The sequence below is a fragment of the Coregonus lavaretus genome (assembly GCF_964263955.1).
Source record: "Coregonus lavaretus genome assembly, chromosome: 20".
Classification (NCBI taxonomy): domain Eukaryota; kingdom Metazoa; phylum Chordata; class Actinopteri; order Salmoniformes; family Salmonidae; genus Coregonus; species Coregonus lavaretus.
Genome location: NC_140007.1, coordinates 6,265,113 through 6,283,099, shown reverse-complemented (window position 1 = coordinate 6,283,099; position 17,987 = coordinate 6,265,113). Strand labels below are relative to the sequence as shown.

Sequence of the window (17,987 nt, the reverse complement as noted above, 5' to 3'; positions counted from 1 at the left end):
TACCCTGGACAACGCTGGGCCAATTGTGCGCCGCCCCACATCATAAAACTATAATATTCAGTTATTTTGAAATACAATTTATTCATTTTTTTATATTTCTAAACACTTCCCTTAACAAAATAGTAATGCATCTCTTTGTGATGGTGTATAACACTTGAATTGTGGTGGTTTTTACAGTAACATAAACTAAGGAAATATTTTTTTCGTATTCTAATGTATTCTAATATTCTAACCCTCATAAACACAACCAAATGATATTTCTTTTCAATAGCATATATGACATGTATTTATTAGACTGTTAGAATGCATTGGCTCAGAACGCGTTGCTCGATGCCCAGCTTTTCTAGTGTTAATAGTCGGAGTAGAGAAACACACAAATTCTTCAAAGATCCAGTTTAAAAAAAAAAAGACCAAATGCATTTCAGGTAAAATAACAACACAACATTCATCTCCCAGGACAAATTAGCTAGCAATAGCAAGCTAGCAAAATGTCAATGAATGTTTCATGTGTGTTTTGACATGCCCCCAAATTAATATAGTTGGTTCACAGTTGGTTTTGATATTTTAACCTGCGTATTATGACCGCGTCTGGTATGGATGGCAAAATCAACATAGGCGCGTGTGGCGGGTGTAGTCAGCACGTTAGGGACAGTTTGAAAATGACTGTGGAGGGGTGGTCCAACTCGAGGTGCCATAAAAAAAAATGCACCCCCCTCCCCAATGTTACAAATATTTTCACTTGACCCCCCCCCCAACTTTGGGTGCTTCATACCAACTTCAGGTGCTTCAACATCATGGTTTGCATTTTCAACACCATAATCAAATAGACTATGTTAATATCGACAAACAGAAAATGAATCCATCCCTACCTTGTACCCAGTATCGAAGGTTTGGCTTGACAATCTCCGAATGTCATTAAACCTTTTGGTGTTTTATAGCAGATGTCTCTTTCCATGGCGTGGCCGGTGCACAGTTTGGATGCTGGAATTATATTTTTGACAAATGTGTGCAGGTAGCCTACAGGACTCATTTGAAGTAGCCTAATCAGATTAGAACATTGTGACTTAATATATAGTTAAATTACAAATATTTAGGCTGTACTGAAGCGTTAGGTTCTAGGTGTGTGAGGATTAGCCACTCGGATTGGAGAAGAGGCAGAGTGAGTGTTAAGCTTTCCTGAATAACTGGGCCTGCTGGGAGCATACAGCACCTTCGGAAAGTATTCAGGCCCCTTGACTTTTTTCACATTCTGCTAGGTTACAGCCTTCTTCTAAAATTGATTAAATGGCTTTTTTCCTCATCAATCTACACACAATACCCAATAATGACAAAGCAGAAAAAGGTTTTTATAAATTGTTGCTAATTTATATTTACAAAAAAACTGAAATATCACATTTACATAAGTATTCAGACCCTTTACTCAGTACTTTGTTGAAGCACCTTTGGCAGCGATTATAGCCTCGAGCCTGCTTGGGTATGATGCTACAAGCTTGGCACACCTGTATTTGGGGAGTTTCTCCCATTCTTCTCTGCAGATCCTCTCAAGATCTGTCAGGTTGGATGGGGAGCGTTGCTGTCTCTTCAGAGATGTTCGATCGGGTTCAAGTCCGGGCTCTGGCTGGGCCACTCAAGGACATTTAGAGACTTGTCCTGAAGCCACTCCTGTGTTGTCTTGGCAGGTCGTTGTCCTGATGGAAGGTTGAACCTTTGCCCCAGTCTGAGGTCCTGAGCGCTCTGGAGCAGGTTTTTATCAAGGATCTCTCTGTACTTTGCTCTGTTCATCTTTGCCTCAATCCTGACTAGTCTCCCAGTCCCTGCTGCTGAAAAAAATCTCCACAGCATGAAGCTGCCACCACCATGCTTCACCGTAGGGATGGTGCCAGATTTCCTCCAGACGTGACACTTGGCATTCAGGCCAAAGAGTTCAATCTTGGTTTCATCAGACCAATCATCTACGCTGATTGAAGTGGGTTTAACAAGTGACATCAATAAGGGATCATAGCTTTCACCTGGATTCACCTGGTCAGTCTATATCATGGAAAGAGCAGGTTCATAATGTTTTGTACACTCAGTATAGATGACTGGGTTGTAGAGGGCAGCACTTTTGGCAAAGAAGGCTGGGATGGTCATCATGACATGGCTGAAGTTGGTGCCCTGGTTGGCAAAGATGTACCAGGCCACGGTGGCATAGGGCATCCAGCATACCAGAAATGAGATGACCATGACGATCACCATATGGGTCACTTCCTTCTCTGCCCTCTGAGTGGTCTACGACTCCTGCTGTAGGGCTGCCGCCTGAATGGACGGACACACACACTGAGTACTTTGATATGAGCCCTAACTGGAGATATAGTAGTCCTGTGTATATAGTACTAGTCCCCCCCCCCCCCCCCAGTAATCGAATCCGCATTAGGGGAAACAGTGACCCTGTTCACCCCAGTGCATTTGTTATTATTTTTGTTTTGTTGCTGAAAACGGTAGAGAGGAGCATTCGGCCGCGTGGTAAAATAAATTGCAGTGCATATTCTGCTGTCCTAGTGCAATGATGTCTGAGGGGAAAAAATAATGTTTGTTGTTTGCAGTAACTTCTTTGTTGTTGTAATATCCCAAATGGAGTTTCACCAGTTAAGGATTCCAGCTTTAAAGCTTTCGGAGCTTTACAAACCAAACCAACAAAGCCACGATGACCTTGTCTCTAGCCATAAGCTCAAAGCTACCAGCGGATTCTGATTTGTTTGTTTAATGTTTACTTCATTTACTCAATCAAGCCATGAGCCTTGCATATATCTGTTGATTTCTGTTATGCTTTCCCCAACCTCTAAATAAATCAGGAGCTAATGATGATGTCATGTCTGTCCTCCCCCTACAGCGTGTGTATCCTGGGGAACCGCACTCTGATCTCCAAGGGATTTGACGTTTGTGCCAAGGTCATTGAGCGGGACAACGGCACGGTCACCACCAAACTGTGGAAGATTTTCTGTGACTCCGAGTTCCTCAATGCTACCTGTGACGAATACTTTGCCAACAACAATGTTTCTGAGATCCAGGGCATCCCAGGGGTCAGCAGTGGTATACTGGCTGGTAAGAGGTGCCCATGCATATTGAATACACAGCGGTGCGAATCACCTCAAGATAAAAACATAATATTCAATATCAGTAAGTTAGACTAAATATTAGCGGGTAATAACATTAAATCTGGATAATAACACAAAACAAATCATAAGGCTAGAGAAATGTATTGACAAATATTACAACAACAAGCAACACCCAAACATGACGGAAGATAAACGAGGATAATCAATCTCCAAGAGAAAACGCGACTCCTCCACTGACACAGATGATTTATGGTTTTCACCACTCGGACTGGTAAGTGTGGAAAGCAATCTGTTGAAGTCGATAAATGACAAACTGGGCATACTAGAGTTGGTCAGTAATGATGTAAAAGAGTTGAAGGCGAGTGTTGAAATTAGTGACGAAAAAGCTGTGATAATGGAGAATGATACAAAAAAACTAAAAGGGACAGTCACTAAGATAGAAACGGACGTTAAAGAACTTAAAAAGGAGAACAACTTTCTGAGAGAAGCCTTACTAGACATACAAACTAGATCAATGAGAGAAAATCTAGTACTTATGGGTATCCAAGAAAAAGAAGGAGAGGTTACCGAAAAAATTGTGAAGGACTTCATTCTTACAGCGCTTCAAATCTAACTCGAGGCTGTCGATAAAATCCAACACAAACGTGTACACCGTTTTGGACAAAGAGGACAGAGATATGAGCGTCCAATTGTTGCCAAATTTGCTTTCTTTAAGGATAAAGTAATGGTTAAAAGCCTAGGTAAAAGACTTGCTGGAACGAAAATAGGCATGAATGATCAGTTCCCGAGGGAGATTACAGAACGGCGCAAAGTTCTGTACCCAATCTTCAAGGAAAATAGATTAAAAGGAAGCGTGTTGCTCTAGTTGTCGATAAACTGTATATTGACAACTAAATGTTCCGTGACACAAAGACTACTCCATGGCTATTCTGAAAGTTCTAATAGAGGAGTCGAATAATGGAACACCCAATACTAGCCATGGTAGGGCTTGTAATAATAAAGCATATTTATAGTATTTTATAAAGGGATAAGACGGTATTACAAGAAAAGATAACAAGCAAAATAATACATCTTCAAATACAACTAATTAGAACACAAGTACTCAATCAACATAGTGGAGATAAAAACATAGCAACCAGAAGACATAGAAGGCACAGTATGTGGGAATGTGTGGATGTATTGTGATGGAAGGTGTGGTGTGCGTTTTTGTGTTTGGAAAAGTGTGGCGTTAAGTGAGTGAGAAAGGAAATGGTTGCTTTCAATTTTGTGCAGATGAGGGATATACATATAGGATGACTCACAATAATTGTTTGCTAAAATAATAATTGCTTGACAAAAATGTAATGTAATACAATGGCAATCCGGGTTATAGGTAACAATCCTATGCATTAACTGCCGACATTATTACGCATATTAATTGATAATGATGGAAATTAAGATATGTAAGATATTTGAATAGATGTATATTTTTAAATAGCTATACAGTGAGGGAAAAAAGTATTTGATCCCCTGCTGATTTTGTACATTTGCCCACTGACAAAGACATGATCAGTCTATAATTTTAATTGTAGGTTTATTTGAACAGTGAGAGACAGAATAACAACAAAAAAATCAAGAAAAACGCATGTCGAAAATGTTATAAATTGATTAGCATTTTAATGAGGGAAATAAGTATTTGACCCCTCTGCAAAACATGACTTAGTACTTGGTGGCAAAACCCTTGTTGGCAATCAGAGGTCATACGTTTTGAAGTTGACCACCAGGTTTGCACACATCTCAGGAGGGATTTTGTTCCACTCCTCTTTGCAGATCTTCTCCAAGTCATTAAGGTTTCGAGGCTGACGTTTGGCAACTCGAACCTTCAGCTCCCTCCACAGATTTTCTATGGGATTAAGGTCTGGAGACTGGCTAGGCCATTCCAGGACCTTAATGTGTTTCTTCTTGAGCCACTCCTTTGTTGCCTTGGCTGTGTGTTTTGGGTCATTGTCATGCTGGAATACCCATCCACGACCCATTTTCAATGCCCTGGCTGAGGGAAGGAGGTTCTCATATATATATTTGCGAGGAAAAAAACATATGGGGGATTGGAAGTGATGCAGACAATTACATTGATGGAAGTTACAATCTATCTGCAATATTAAAGCTGATCTACCCCCTAAAAAATTAAAAATAAAGAAGAGGTGCCCATTCAGAACGTATTGTAATCTAATGTAGTTTGTAGTATAGAGATGTATTGGTACTCCACAAGAGGTATGTAATTGTTATGATGTGCATCTCGCTCTCGCTCTCGCTCTCGCTCTCGCTCTCGCTCTACTCTCTTTCTCTCTCGCTCTCTCTCTCTCTCTATTCTCTCTTTCTCTCTCACAGAGAACCTGTTTGGTTACTACCTGGAGAAGGGAGATTTCTTGGAGAAGCGGGGGATCTCTGCCATGCAGGATCCTGACGCTCTCATCACCAACTCCAACCGTTACGTCCTGGCTGACATCACCAGCTTCTTCACCCTGCTGGTGGGGATCTACTTCCCCTCTGTCACAGGTCAGTCACTACTCGGTTACGGGTCAGTCACTGGGTCAAGGGTCAGGGGTCACTACTGAGGACGGACTAGGTCAATCTTATCCCAAAAGGACAGTATAGGTACAGGCTTTTGTTTCAGCCAAGCAGTAACAGACCTGATTTATCTAATAACCTATATTAAGTTATTATAATTACATGTAAACATCTTACCTTATGAATTCAAAGTAAATACCAGATCAAAAACACCACCTGTTGTAATATCCACTTTATGGTGACAAATAGTTCCATGAGAGTCTCTCCACAGTCCCAAATGCATAGAGAGAGAGAGAGAGAGAGAAAGAAATACATTCCACAACTGATGACACTAGAGGAGCTGAACAGGGCGAATTGAGAGGAAGTCGAATTTCTGCCAAAAACCACATCAGCAGAAAGTCTGGGGAATACATGAGTCACATTCCCACTATCATCCCACTGGCATAACGGCTGAATAAAATGCCCATTGTATATGAACATTTGCTCTGTGACATACAGTATATATATATACACAGTTGCTACAAGTAAAGGATGAGTTTTGTTAAGGTGTTTTATTGAAAATGCTGTTAGTTTTTTTGTTGGGCCTCCACTTTTTCACTTGTGAAAATGTGCACCACTTAATTCGAGAAAGCACTTCCTAAAGCAGTATAATGAAGAAAGTAAAACGTGTGAAACAGAGGACAAGCCATTTCACATCAAGTGTGAAGGATGGGAATTAGTCCTGTTTAATCCTGTTTATCTCTGTTCCTCTGTCTCCCAGGCATCATGGCTGGCTCCAACCGCTCTGGAGACCTGCGTGATGCCCAGAAGTCCATCCCCATAGGCACCATAGCAGCCATCACCACTACTTCTATAGTGTGTATCCTTTACTTAAGCAATAACGCCCCATGGGGTTTGGTAGATGGCCACGGCTTTCAGCCAATCAGCATTCAGGGCTCGAACCACCCGGTTTATAATACAGTATATACAGTGCATTCGGAATGTATTCAGACACCTTGACTTTTTCCACATTTTGTTACGTTACAGGCTTAGTATAAAATGGATTAAATCTGGGGGTTTTCTCATCAATCTACACACAATACCCCATAATGACAAAGGAAAAACAGGTTTTTAGACAATTTTGCAAGTTTATTACAAATAAAAAACGTAAAAATACATTTACATAAGTATTCAGACCCTTTACTCAGTACTTTGTTAAAGCACCTTTGGCAGTGATTGTAGCCTCTAGCCTGCTTCTGAATGATGCTACAAGCTTGGCACACCTGTATTTGGGGAGTTTCTTCCATTCTTCTCTGCAGAGCCTCTCAAGCTCTGTCAGGTTGGATGGGGCTCGTCGCTGCTCAACTATTTTCAGGTCTCTCCAGAGATGTTAGATCGGGTTCAAGTCCGGGCTCTGGCTGGGCCACTCAAGCACATTCAGAAAAGCCACTCCTGTGTTGTCTTGGCTGTGTGCTTAGGGTCGTTGTCCTATTGGAAGGTGAATCTTCGCCCTAGTCTGAGGTCCTGAGCGCTCTGGAGCAGGTTTTCATCAAGGATCTCTCTGTACTTTGCTCCGTTCGTCTTTCCCTTGATCCTGCCTAGTCTCCCAGTCCCTGCTGCTGAAAAACATCCCCACAGCATGATGCTGCCACCACCATGCTTTACCGTAGAGATGGTGCCAGGTTTCCTCCAGATGTGACGCTTGGCATTCAGGCCAAAGAGTTCAATCTTGGTTTCATCAGACCAGAGAATCTTGTTTCTCATGGTCTGAGAGTCCTTTAGGTGGCTTTTGGCAAACTCCAAGCGGGCTGTCATGTGCCTTTTACTGAGTAGTGGCTTCTGTCTGGCCACTCTACCATAAAGGCCTGATTGGTGGAGTGCTGCAGAGATGGTTGTCCTTCTTGAAGGTTCTCCTATCTCCACAGACGGACTCTGGAGGTCTGTCAGAGTGACCATCGCGTTCTTGGTAACCTCCCTGACCAAGGCCCTTCTCCCCCAATTGCTCAGTTTGGCTGGGCAGCCAGCTCTAGGAAGAGTCTTGCTGGTTCCAAACTTCTTCCATTTAAGAATGATGAAGGCCAATGTGTTCTTGGCGACCTTCAATGTTGCTGACATTTTTTGGTACCCTTCCCCAGATCTGTGCCTCGACACAATCCTGTCTCTGAGCTCAACGTACAATTCCTTCGACCTCATGGCTTGGTTTTTGCTCTGACATACACTGTCAACTGTGGGACCTTATATAGACAGGTGTGTGCCTTTCCAAATCATGTCCAATCAATTGAATTCACCACAGGTGGACAACAATCAAGTTGTAGAAACATCTCAAGGATGATCAATGGAAACGGGATGTACCTGAGCTCAATTTCAAGTCTCTTAGCAAAGAGTCTGAGTACTTATGTAAATAAGGTATTTCTGTTTTTTATTTGTAATACATTTGCAAACATTTATAAAAACAAGTTTCCACTTTGTCATTATGGGGTATTGTGTGTAGATTAATGAGGAAACATTTTTATTTAATCAATTTTAGAATAAGGCTTTCTCAGGGACTACTGACGATAATACACTGGAATATTAACTATACTTTGTTTGATGTTTGAATAAACAATATGAAGCATTTGATCCTTTATTTAGGTTTAGGTTTCTTTGAGCTTTTGTAAATGCTTAGCTAACTTTGTTTGGGAGACAGTCTGCGTGTGTATTCCTTCACTGCTTCTCTCAGACATGTCTGCCGTGGTCCTGTTTGGGGCCTGTATTGAAGGGGTGGTCCTGAGGGACAAGTGAGTCATTAATATTCCTATATACATCCACTGCCTAGTGAAAGTCTACAACCTCTTGCAGTCTTCACATTTTGCTGCCTTAAATTAAAACTAAAAAGGGATTACATTAGATTTGTTTTACAGATCTACACAACCTACGCCACATTTTCAAAGTGAAATAATTGTTCAATAATAAATGTCTAGATTGCATATGTTTTCACACCCTAGAGTTAATACTTGATGGAAGCAGCTTTGGCAGCCATTACAGATGTGAATAATTTTGAACAAGATTCTACCAACTTTGCACAACTTTTAGCGCAATATGTATCCATTGTTTTTGTTAAAATTGCTCAAGCTCAGTAAATTTGGTTGGGAATCATTGATGGACAGCAATATTCAAACCTTGTCTCTGATTTTCAAGTAGAAGTGAGGACTGAGACTGGACCATTCAGGAAACCTCACCACCTCTTGGAAAGCCATTCTGGTGTGACTTTGGCATTAAAATGTGTATAATTGTCTTGCTGAAAAATAAAACTCTATCCCAGGGTTAGGTGACTTATTACCTGGGCTTTGCTCCATATTAACTCTGGGGCATGAAGACATACGCAATCAATACATAACGTTTTTATTATTATGCAAAAATTGATTTTTATTTCATTTTGACAATGTGGAGTAGGTTGTACAGATCGGTATGAAAAAATATATAATTTAATCCATTTTTAAATGTAATTTTAAGGCAGCAAAATGTGAAGACTGTGCAAGGGGTCTGTAGACTTTCACTAGCGACTGTAACTAGCATCGCTGCCTCGTGAGTCATGCCCATCACAAGATCAATACTCCCACTAATTGTCTATGTAATCAGATACAAAACATAGAATAACAAATAACTTTCAAAAGACTAAGAATCCAACAAACAGTTGTGTACACTGAATTTATTATGCAATGGACGAGGCCAGTTGTTATAGCAAAAACATTCATTGAAAAATGCAGCTTAGAAATCTGTCACTCTGACCTCAGGTTTGGTGAGGGGGTGAACGGTAACCTTGTGATTGGTACGTTGGCTTGGCCATCACCATGGGTCATCGTGATTGGATCCTTCTTCTCCACCTGTGGGGCGGGGCTTCAGAGTTTGACTGGAGCGCCACGCCTCCTGCAGGCCATTTCTCGCGATAGCGTCATCCCTTTCCTTAAAGTGAGTACATACACACACACATTCATATCAAGGCAATTAAAACACACTTGCACACACACACTAGCACATCTATTTCTTGGAGTGGTGAATCAGCGAACATGCACACACAACATTGGTAATGATCTGTATAGTAAATATACTGTATACTATTACCAGAACCACAGCTACTACTGTTTAATACCACAGAGAGAATTTATATGTTTGTTCAGAGCAATGTAGGTCCACTCTATTCAAATACCTCTCAAGTGTGTAGGAGCTAGCAGTGATTACTTATGCATGGCCCTACTATAGTCCAGGCTCAGGTTGACTTGCTGGGATGGGAGCTGTCTTTACCCCCCCCTGCCAAACCCACTGTCTGCAGCGTGTGGGTAGATAGTGATTAATCACCCTGCAGCAGGGACCAGTGTGACCTGAATGAGAGAAAAAGAGGCGCTGAAACTCCTACAGTCCACTCAACTTTTTACTACAATATGCTGTGATTTAGGTTCAGGTGTGCGTGTGTGTGTGCGTGCATGCTTTCAAGCGTATGTGCAGGTGTGTGTGTGTGTGTGTGTGTGTGTGTGTGTGTGTGTGTGTGAGTGTATGTTAATAGTTCATTGTATCTCACTGTTGTGTGTTGTCTGTAGGTGTTTGGGCATGGCAAGGCCAATGGAGAGCCTACCTGGGCCCTGCTTCTCACAGCCAGTATCTGTGAGATTGGCATAATCATCGCTTCTCTGGACGCTGTTGCCCCCATCCTCTCCATGTAAGACAACCACACGTCTAATATTAACTGTGCTTCACCTTAAACACACTATGGAGATGGTTATGTCTTGGTAGCAAGTACAGCTGTTCTGACTGAGTTCTTCTTTTTGTCTGTGTAGGTTCTTCTTGATGTGCTACATGTTTGTCAACCTGGCCTGTGCCCTGCAGACTCTGCTGAGAACCCCCAACTGGAGGCCTCGCTTCAAGTTCTACCACTGGTGAGTTGAACAACTCAACATAGCAGACATAGCTCTAGATCTTAGCCATGGGATCATCACCAAATAGTGCTAATATTCTCAGGTGTGAAACAGTCTACTATAGCATTTATGTCTGGCACGGGATATCTGGCCAGGCCAGGTAGGTTTCTGTTAGGAAGCTGTTATTTACCTGATTAGTCTGCCAGAGACACTGTGGGGATCTGGAGCCTGTCTTAGCCTATATTAATCCTCTATTGGCAAAACCACAACAACAGCAGACAGAGAGACAAGATTTCCTGTCTCCAATCTCTGGCCATTATTATGATCAGTAAGTGGTGTGACTCTAGCAGCATCAAGCAACAGACTGAGGATGTGACTTCCTGTCCCTCTGCCCCACAGGGCTCTCTCCTTCCTGGGCATGAGCTTGTGTCTGTCACTCATGTTCATCTGTTCCTGGTACTACGCCATTGTTGCCATGGTGATCGCTACCTGCATCTACAAATACATTGAGTTCGCTGGGTGAGTGAGCTTCCAGTCCTTGGAGAATAACCTTGGACTACAAAGCAGAGAAAAGTTGCAACTAATAAATAATATATCCCTTCAAATTGGGTTTTTCCTAGAGCCAAGACCCGTAACAGACTTGCCTGAGTCTAGCGAGAAAAGCTGTCTTTCTCCGTTTTCTTTGCAATTTATCCTGATTCTGGTTATCAAGTTGTATTAACTTAGTGACACTCATTAATGTGGCTGCTTTGAGAAAAACAGGGAGTTACATTGATGTACCAGCACTGTTGTTATTCTCACACATGCGCCATCCAAAAATACATTTAAATGAAATATAAATAAAACTGGAGATTTTCAAATACAATGGTTAAACACTGTTCGGATGTTCTTATATTCATTAGTAACTCACACTCACAGGCTATTAAACCCACACACTAAGTATCAGTGAACATTTCAGTTAATTAATGGTTGATTGAATCTAACTCTGCTCGGTGGTGTGTGACAGGGCGGAGAAGGAGTGGGGAGATGGTATACGTGGCATCTCGCTCAGCGCTGCTCGCTTCGCCCTCATGAGGCTGGAGGAGGGACCGCCTCACACCAAGAACTGGAGGTCAGTGATTCACAGAGGCTAAATGCCATCTACTCACATCTATAAAATACACTTATATTATTGCACAAGCTTTATTCATCACCTGTATCATACTGAACTCAAGGGAAATGTATTTGTTTGTAGGTAACTCACTCATATTCAAGTATGTTCAAAAACAGACATTACATCAACGGGCCATGTCTTATGGCGGTTTCCAGCTTTAGTTACTTTCTCTGTAAGTCTGACTGTGACTGAATGTTGATATTGCTGCTGGTTAGGCCTCAGATCATGGTGCTGGTGAGTGTGGATGCAGAACAGAATGTGGAGCAGCCCCGTCTGCTGTCCCTGACCAATCAGCTGAAAGCAGGAAAAGGCCTGACCATCGTGGGTACCTCAGTGGTGGGCACATTCCTCAACAACCATGCAGAGGCCCAGAAGACAGACCAGGTCAGTACTGTCTTAGACACACACACAGACACACACACACACTGATGAATCATTGATGAATCATTTATAACACGCTGGTCTCTGCCCCTGCACCTCTCCCACTGTGTGCTCCAGTCTCTGAGGAAGCTGATGGAGACAGAGAAGGTGAAGGGTTTCTCCCAGGTGGTGATCTCCTCCAACCTGAGGGATGGAACCTCCCACCTGATCCAGGTCGGTGGGCTGGGAGGCTTGAAGCACAACACTGTGCTGGTCAGCTGGCCACGCACCTGGAAACAGGCTGAGGACAACCTGCGCTTCAGGAACTTCATTGGTGAGTTAAAGAAGTGGTTAGAGGAGAGGTTTTTCCATAGGCTAAGTATGCTTTGGATGGGTTTGTGTGTTATCATCATTACATGATAACTCCTGTTCAATCTATTTGTAGAGGTGGTTAGGGAGACGACTGCAGCCAGCATGGCCCTGCTGGTCCCTAAGAACATCGCTGCCTACCCGTCCAACGGGGAGCGCTTCACTGAAGGCCACATTGATGTGTGGTGGATCGTCCATGATGGAGGCATGCTGATGCTGCTGCCTTTCCTTCTGCGCCAGCACAAGGTGGGAACCAACGGCCCTGTTTGGATCCCATTTGGGGATTTGGAGAGAAAGCACATCCCACTGGGCACAGACATCAATTCAACGTCTGTTCCACGTTGGTTCAACGTAATTTCATTGCAATGAACTTCCTTGTGTTGACAGGTGTGGAGGAAGTGTAAGATGCGCATCTTCACAGTGGCCCAGATGGACGACAACAGCATCCAGATGAAGAAAGACCTGATCACCTTCCTGTATCACCTGCGTATCGATGCCGAGGTCGAGGTGGTGGAAATGGTGAGAGACAAAAATGTAAAACTATTATATGCTCCATAAGGTGATTTATTGGTGAGAGCAATACCAGTTCAGTCGAATACTGTGCATTGATGTATGTTTTAACACCCATTTCCCTTTTTAGCATGACAGTGACATCTCAGCCTATACATATGAGAAGACTTTAGTGATGGAGCAACGCTCACAGATCCTCAAACAGATGCACCTCACCAAAAACGAGATGGAGAGAGAGGTAAGCCCTGACACATTCCACGTAATATGTACAGTATAACTCATACATAGGTAATTGAGTATGATTTTATAATATCAGTGTAGTTGTTAGCGAACAGCAAAAAAAGCCATAGTGTCCAAAAGAAAGCTCCTATGTAGTTTATCTAACACCTGCCATTACCACTTCGTTTGAATTGAACAATGCCCTGAAGTTTGTTTTGCTATTCTCTACCTTCAAACAAATTGTTATTTGTATTGAGCCAGCCATCATCACTCACTCAATTTGAAATGTCAGCAACAGGGCAAGGCAGCAAGTGAATGATTATAATTACTGAGCTATTTTGAAAATGTAATCTCTGTGTCTGCACTTGCCCAGTTTGATCTGTCTCATTAATCAAGAAAGCAGACTGAGCAACAATAACATCTCAGGGAACCTAAGATAACGCGTGAGGATTTACAGAACAACCTGTGTGATCTTACAATAACTTCCCCACATTCCCACAAAGAAGTCTACATTCTATAATGTCATGCATTTCTAAAATCTAATTAAAAACACATGCTATAGATTTATCAACATATGCATCAAATCTGCTTTGCGTTGAGCAAATTATAATATTTCAAGTGTTGACACATTGCTTTTATGTGATTTTCTGAAGTGTTGTAACAGTCACTTACATATCTCGACTCAAACTCTCATGTTTGAACTCGTGTTCTCTGTTAAAAGTGCAAATCCCTTGTTGCTTTGACTACCACAGATCCAGAGCATCACTGATTCATCCCGTGGTTCTATCCGTCGTAAGAACCCGTCTAACCTGCGGTCTCAGCAGAGCAGTGAGGAGCCGGCTGGAGTCAGCGTGGAAGAGAAACCGGAGGAGGAGGTACAGCAGTGTCCTCTTACCTAACTCTTTGAAAGTGGCGGTCGGTGCCGTTTAAGTTGAGGGAAGAATTATTGTTTGTCCATGAGCATGGCCTTATTTCTATTGCAGCATATTGGATGACTATCATTCATATTCCATTCACCCAGTTCAATGTAACAGCAATAGGTTTAGGCTACTACATGATACTCAAATTTTCCCTATACCCATCATGAGGTTGCTACAACCTAGCCTATGAATTAAAGTTTGCAACGTAGGTGCACACAGGTGGAGAGAAAAATTATAGGTGACAGACAGTGATACATTTAATACCGCCTTGCACACTCTTGCCTGCATCTAGCTGATCTAGGGTGTAATCATTAGTCCAACAGTTGCAAACGAGAGTTTCTATTGGACAAATTCAGGTATGTTTATCCCTGTTTCGTTCCGTTGCTTCCGTTTAAGAAAAGTTTATCAACAGAATCGGCGAAATGAATACACCCCTGATCACGAGTAAACACGTTTCACTTTCATAGCAGCCACGTTGTGTTCCTTTTCGCATCTATGCACTTTCCACCTCTCACCTTTTCCTTTCGCTTGTGGACTTCACTGCACAACACATCAGCTGTATGTGACCAGGCAAAAAAAACTTTACAAGCCAAACCATATCAGAACTGCTACACACAGCCTAGATCGTTGTCACCATATTTGCTTAAGTAACATCATAGTCAACATAGCTAATAGAACTAACACATTACTAAACCCACTAAAATCATGTAGTAACGTTACAGTGTACAGTCAGTAAGAAGTCTTGCAGTTACACCAGCGGGCCCTGGTGGCAATAAATTAGTAAAACCAAAAGCTTACCTTGACTTGGAAGAGTTCCAGTGTTGTGTTGGATAGTCATAGCCAGCTAGCCAGCTGGCATCCCTCTCTTTGAGCAGGGTGTTTGAGTAGGCTAAACTAGCTAGCTGCATTTGCTAGCTAAGTAAGTGAAACTGAAAGTGAAAAAAATAAAAGACCAAATTTCTCTCTATATATATCTCTCTCTCTCTTGCATCTCTTTCATTTAGGAATAAATTAATTTGTTCAAAACTGTTCAACTATTGTCATTCTCTCTCTTTGAGTCAAGGTAAGCTTGTGGTCCTCTGTAGCTCAGCTGGTAGAGCACGGCGCTTGTAACGCCAAGGTAGTGGGTTCGATCCCCGGGACCACCCATACACAAAAATGTATGCACGCACGACTGTAAGTCGCTTTGGATAAAAGCGTCTGCTAAATGGCATATTATTATTTATTATAAGTACTCACCACATTTTATGCACTGCAGTGCTAGCTAGCTGTAGCTTATGCTTTCAGTAATAGATTCATTCTCTGATCCTTTGATTGGGTGGACAACATGTCAGATCATGCTGCAAGAGCTCTGATGGGTTGGAGGACATCCTCCGGAAGTTGACATAATTACTGTGTAAGTCTATGGAAGGGGGTGAGAACCAATGTACCCAGAGGAGGACGGAAGCTAGCTGTCCTCCGGCTACACCATGGTGCTACCCTACAGAGTGCTGTTGAGGCTACTGTAGACCTTCATTGCAAAACAGTGTGTTTTAATCAATTATTTGGTGACGTGAATATATTTAGTATAGTTTTATCTAAAAAAATATATATATATAACGTTTTACCGTTTTTCACTGAGGAGGATGGCCCTCCCCTTCCTCCTCTGAGAGAGCCTCCACTGCTTTCTGATAACCCCTTGTAATATAATAATATAATTTAATAATATATGCCATTTAGCAGACGCTTTTATCCAAAGCGACTTACAGTCATGCGTGCATGGGTCGTCCTGGGAATCAAACCTGCTATCCTGGTGTTGCAAGCGCCATGCTCTACCAACTGAGCTGCAGATGACTACTCTATCAGTCCTTCATTCTACTGTTTAAACGTTCTTCTTATTTCTCACCATCTCTCGCATCCACTGTATTTTCCTTTGGTCTACGCTCTATCCCCTTTCTCATCTCTAGGCCTACTGCATGACCTAATCCTCTGTCCTCTGTCAAAATGCCAGTTATCTCGCTTTGACATTGTCCTCAGGCGTGTAGCATTTTAAGGGGACCTTTTCCTCTGCTGCATAATGAAGGGATATGACAGAGCAGTATGTTACGTAGATGCTTTGCTAAAGTGCCCCAATTGTGCTTTCAACTCACTGCCCAGTGGTGGTCTGGTGTTTTTGATGTGTCACCCCAACTGACAGGTGTCTCTTTCTTTCCTTCACCCTGTCACGTTGTCCTTCTCTTAGTCTGTGGCTGTCTCCCGCCCTAAACAGGTGCAGCTGATCCACAATAAGAACGCTACCCCCACCAGCCCCACGTCCCCCATCACACCTGCAGGGGGAGTTACCACCCCCGGGTCGGAGGTGCAGATGACCTGGACAGACAAGGCTGAGCACCAGGCCGCAGCAGCCCACCCAGAGCAGGGCGGGGTCAAAGACATCTTCAACATGAAGCCGTGAGTCTGCTTTCACTTTCACTTTCAATCACATTGTGTCCAAAGGCTTATGTGGACTTCAGCTACTTCTAAAGTAAACAGAAGATAAGGAGAATGTATTTATAGGTTGTTGCTGTCGGGGAGTGGCAGCGGTTGAAAAGCTAGTTTCAGGAGTAATGGCCCAAATGTTTGAAAGGCTTTTAGTGTCATCCACACAGCACAACCTCTCAATGTATCTTCAGTATTGTAAAGAGTCATCTCTGCATTGTCTTTCTCTTCCTACCATGCTGCAGGGAGTGGGAGAGCCTGTAAGTATTATATTGTCATGATGTTTAAAAAAAATTCCATGCAAAAATAGCAGTAATGACACAACATCCATCCTGTACTGTATTCCTTCCTCACCTCCTGTCTGTCCCATCAGGAACCAGTCCAACGTGAGGCGCATGCACACAGCTCTGAGGCTCAACGAGGTCATCATGAAGAAGTCCAAGGATGCCAAGCTGGTTCTGCTGAACATGCCCGGACCACCCAAGAACCGCATGGGAGAGGAAAACTGTATCCTATCACTTCTTTGGCATGATGTGTCATATTATAGCCTACCATATTATATTATATGATATTATAACAATATGTGGCTTATACTGTCATATATGTAAGTGAAACCAAAGGGCTAAACAGGATAGCAAATAGCTAGCATGAATAGGCTATGAAAGCCAGTTGTGAAAACTTACATATTCCTTTACTCTAATCCTCTGTCAGATATGGAGTTCCTGGAGGTCCTCACTGAGGGCCTCAACCGGGTCCTCCTAGTACGTGGGGGTGGACGCGAGGTCATCACCATCTATTCCTGAGAAAACAACCTCAAATCAAAACAACACCCCCTCACCACCCACTCACCTAGCATCTTAATGGTTTATGGCCCGTGCTTCCATTGACCCTACACTTCTACTCCAGTCACATCCCTCACATCCCACCAACACCCCTCCACACACACACACACACACTCACACACACACACACACTCATAACATATCAGCTCACTTTGCACAAAATAGTTAGTATCATCCCCTTGAGCCCCCTAAAGGCACTGGCTAAATTCTAATTGAATATCAGTCACCCCTACCAGCATTATGTCTGCTCCTTTCATCATCTAGAAAGCTGTGGCATCAACCTGTTTAGGTTCTTCTATGGCTATCAGATCACTAGATGTCAAATGGCACATGAGTTTCTTCTTATACTGAGGAGTGGACATATCCCAAAGACAAATTATTCCCCAAACTAAACGTAATTTCTGTTTGGTAGACCAGACGTTTTTGTTCTGTTAGTCCTTGTGTTTTACTTGACCTGTCTGTCAATATTGTTGCTTTTCTTCTTCTTTTTGTAGGTATGTGGGTTACTTGCAAGAGAGGGATGGATATCGTTTCATTGCTCGTCTATTTTATTTTTACTTGTATTATTAATCTGTTAATTTATTTAGAGGATACACATATCTTTTTATCTTTTTGTTGTTGTGCATTTGTTTTTTTATGTAATGTAC

At 42.4% G+C, this 17,987-nt stretch overlaps 1 protein-coding gene across 2 annotated transcripts in view; it reads left to right on the top strand.

Annotated features, from left to right (window-relative positions):
* LOC311147327 (solute carrier family 12 member 5-like) overlaps positions 1–17,301 on the top strand; it is a gene marked incomplete at both ends in the record, with an annotated part of 75,007 nt that extends 57,706 nt beyond the window's left edge. The window contains 19 exons of one of the 2 annotated variants that reach the window (XM_084184015.1): positions 2,870–3,081; positions 5,463–5,630; positions 6,403–6,501; positions 8,341–8,398; positions 9,395–9,569; positions 10,196–10,314; positions 10,433–10,531; positions 10,910–11,029; positions 11,517–11,621; positions 11,879–12,047; positions 12,162–12,357; positions 12,469–12,638; positions 12,780–12,911; positions 13,033–13,140; positions 13,874–13,996; positions 16,290–16,471; positions 16,744–16,758; positions 16,872–17,005; positions 17,210–17,301. In XM_084184015.1, the coding sequence (XP_084040141.1) occupies positions 2,870–3,081; positions 5,463–5,630; positions 6,403–6,501; positions 8,341–8,398; positions 9,395–9,569; positions 10,196–10,314; positions 10,433–10,531; positions 10,910–11,029; positions 11,517–11,621; positions 11,879–12,047; positions 12,162–12,357; positions 12,469–12,638; positions 12,780–12,911; positions 13,033–13,140; positions 13,874–13,996; positions 16,290–16,471; positions 16,744–16,758; positions 16,872–17,005; positions 17,210–17,301 (2,476 nt within the window). Of the gene's footprint in view, positions 1–2,869; positions 3,082–5,462; positions 5,631–6,402; positions 6,502–8,340; positions 8,399–9,394; positions 9,570–10,195; positions 10,315–10,432; positions 10,532–10,909; positions 11,030–11,516; positions 11,622–11,878; positions 12,048–12,161; positions 12,358–12,468; positions 12,639–12,779; positions 12,912–13,032; positions 13,141–13,873; positions 13,997–16,262; positions 16,472–16,743; positions 16,759–16,871; positions 17,006–17,209 lie in introns of both variants that reach the window. The other variant, XM_084184014.1, reaches the window with a different exon arrangement.
* Positions 17,302–17,987: the final 686 nt, after the last annotated feature.